At 45.3% G+C, this 3407-nt stretch overlaps 1 protein-coding gene across 1 annotated transcript in view; it reads left to right on the top strand.

The window, feature by feature from the left end:
* Positions 1–3407, top strand: part of pard3bb (par-3 family cell polarity regulator beta b) — a 168759-nt gene that overhangs the window by 87317 nt on the left and 78035 nt on the right. The window contains exon 15 of the mRNA XM_031858729.1: positions 3107–3322. Within this exon, the coding sequence (XP_031714589.1) occupies positions 3107–3322 (216 nt within the window). The remainder of the gene's footprint in view (positions 1–3106; positions 3323–3407) is intronic.

Below are 3407 nucleotides of genomic sequence, written 5' to 3'. Positions count from 1 at the left end.
CTCTCTCTCTCTCTCTCTCTCTCTCTCTCTCTCTCTCTCTCTCTCTAAAAGCAGCTTAATTCTATCATCTTACAGTTGGACGGAAGTAATTACATTTATGACACAAATCCTGCTACTCACAGCAAAATACTGTGTGTGCGCGTGTGTTAGAGTATGTAGATGCATGCTCATCACCCAGTGTCTGTGTGCTTGTACTTACATATATGTGTGTGTGTGTGTGTGTGTGTGTGTGTGTGTGTGTGTGTGTGCGCGTGTGTGTGTGCGTGTGTGTGTGCGTGTGTGTGTGTGTGTGTGTGTGTGTGCCGTTCATTCCCTGATAACACAGCCCAACACCACTAAGCTATTTATAATACTATTTATTTCGTATTACGTTTGGACTCGGGGGTCGCAGTGTGCGTACACCAGTGTGTTCAATCGCCCTCAAACCTTGTTGATCCCCAGTGGAAGATGAACCTGGACCCTGCCTGCTTACACTGAACATGAATGGCTAACATCACACGCGTACTTTCATGTGGAATGTATTAATCTAGAGAAAGCAATGCGTGACTAAACACGGACAAATCTAAGCATGTCTTTGGAGCCTAAGTATGGCGGATTATGGATTCATTGTAACTGAAATAGGAACGTCAGAGGCTGGTTTAACTTTGAGGTTGCCTCTGTTTTGAGAGTGTTGTTGGCAACTGCAAACATGTTGGCTTGAAGAGTCTTCTGATTAGAGTGTGAATAGAAGGAATAATACATCAAACACAATCCTGGACAATTAATGTGGAGTTTATTCATGCTATTGGTGGCCTCGGCTCAAATGTTACTGGCAGCTCTAATCCGCGGCCCTCACAGTTTTCAAACAGCGGATCATCTATTTAGAATACACTCTCGGCCCCAGAATAGACTATTTCTTTTTTTTTTTGCATATGGCATGTCTCTTAAAATACATTTTCTTCGAAGATTGAAGAGCCTGCTGTGCTCTTTGGCCAAGCATCTAATAACGTTCTGACTGCGTCCTGCTTCAGGCTGATGGCCACAGTCCTGGTAAGCTTCTGGAAGTTATTAAGCCGGTCACCAGTAGTCATAACAAACACAGACGCTTCCATGCGGATGTATTACATGTTATAATGAAGTTAATAACACCCTGTAATACCCTGGGACATATATGAAAAAGCTCAGCAGACCCTGTTAACCTTGATTTATTTATTTTTGATCAAGATGGGGAGAAGAAAAGATCTCGTTACAGAGAAGAATGCTGTGGAGGCTTTGCTACTCTAGATACTAGGCTTGAATTTGATTACATCTCCTTCACTTTTGACATGCTGTGGGAGGAAAAGTGACTATTTCCCTGATGGTACATAGAAACCCTGCTCTTCCTGTTCTTTTGGCGAACAAGAAGTTAAATCGCAAAGTAGCCAGAGTTTAGAAATGACATCCCCGCTCTGTGTGGGACGGATCTAGACTTGATTCATAGATGCATACTGGGATGGATGGTGCTGTTTTTGTGGCAGAACAACATGACTTACAGTTGGTGCTACTAACAAAAAAACCTCTAATCTCATATCAGTTAACTCTACCAAAGGAGCTCCAGAATCAGACGAGTCTCGGGTTTGAGTTCATGTAGATCCATCACACAGCACCTGTATTATGTTTACCTCTCATTATGTATCTGAATGTCACGCACACCGTGCTTATGGATGGGAGTGTCACATGTCACGGCCCCTCGGCCGTCTCCTCTCCTAGCAGCAGACTTACATTATGTATGTGCATACATTCTCTGCACGGTATTACTCTTTATGTGTGTGTGGGTGTGTTTGGTTAATGGTTGTTTAAATAGATGTGGAAGTCACATCAGCCCTCTCATCTCCTACGCTTTGAGAAAAACACACGCACACACACACACACACAGAGGAGCTGTGTGTATAGAGAATCATTAGCTAAAGTGATGCAGGTTTAGCTATCATGAATCACAGTGGCATCATATCGACAAGCCAGAGCCAGCAAGGCATCCAAAGTGTGTGTGTGTGTGTGTGTGTGTGTGTGTGTGTGTGTGTGTGTAAGGATTACCAGTATTTTGAGCTGGCAGCAAGCCCAGCCTTTCTCCCTTCCTCCCCATTTCTCTCTGTCTCCCTCTCTGCCACCGTGGTATTCCCCTAAGGAAACTTAATTTGCTCTCTTCCTGTCGTTGCTCCTCCCCTCCCCCCTTTTTCTCCCCATCTTGCCCACCATCAGTGACTCCCCTGTTTGAGGTGTCACACAGTGACAAACCAAATTGGAAGCACACATTACCTCCGCTCCCTCTTTTGTCTTACAATCTGCAATCCTCACAAGAGGTGGAAGCCTCACAGTGGGCCTGAGGCTGAACCTGATCCAACTTCAGCACTCGGCATGTCATTAGCTTTGGCTGGGTCTCTGCAGCAGGATGGCATTAATCGCTAGATAGTCTGCGTAAAGCAATGTTTTTTACACCACTTGTGGACTTTACGTACTGTGAAACTGCTGCTTCTTTACCTTAAATACCTCCACCATTGCTTCTTCTCATCCGTCCTCCTCCACATCATCCCTTCTGCTGGATCCCTCCCTCCCTCAGTAATATCTCTCACAGTATACTTGTGATGATGGATGGAGAACCAGCAACAGTGAAGCAGACCTCACATCTATCACAAACTCAACGACGGCATAGATAACTGCATCACTGTATTTTTTTTCTCTGGCTCTGCTCTCCAGAGTTCAGCCATGTCGCGGTCTTTCTGGCTCTGAGCCACTGTCTCCACAGGCTTTTTAAACCAATCAGAGCAAAGCACAGCAAGGTAAACCTGTTTGATCAGACCTGGAGTAAAAAGGCACTCGTCTGTCTACATGCAGAACAGGTGGTTTGTCTTCTGTTTGTAGCAGTATATTTGATAGCAGTAACACATTCATGGACATTTTAGTTGAATTATAATTATGTTCCATGAAAAATGGATAATAATCGTCATTTTGATGATCTCAAAAACCCAAAACCATACCATACCAAGTCCCCTGTAGCAGCAGCCAAAGAAAGCAACCTGACAGAGGCATATCTCTTACCCTTTGTCTTCGTCTCTGTCTTCTTTCCTGTGTCTCTCTCTGTGTCCAGCAGCTCCATCGACTCCTGTGGAACTCGGCCCCACCCTCGGCCTGAAAAAGTCCAGCTCCTTGGAGAGTCTCCAGACGGCCATGTCAGAGGTTAACAGAAAGAACGAACTCCTCCCCTTCCATCGACCTCGCCCAAATATGGTCAGAGGAAGAGGCTGCAACGAGAGCTTCCGAGCAGCAATCGATAAGTCCTACGATGGGCCGCCTGAAGAAGATGAAGGTAAGGGATGGAGGGTGTCAGTCCGTTAAGATGGGGACGTGTGTGTGTGTGTGTGTGTGTGTGTGTGTGTGTGTGTGTGTGTGTG

This window comes from Anarrhichthys ocellatus, unplaced genomic scaffold, assembly GCF_004355925.1.
Source record: "Anarrhichthys ocellatus isolate YVR2014 unplaced genomic scaffold, GSC_Weel_1.0 scaffold20, whole genome shotgun sequence".
Taxonomy (NCBI): domain Eukaryota; kingdom Metazoa; phylum Chordata; class Actinopteri; order Perciformes; family Anarhichadidae; genus Anarrhichthys; species Anarrhichthys ocellatus.
This window is presented reverse-complemented; position numbering and strand designations above follow the sequence as displayed.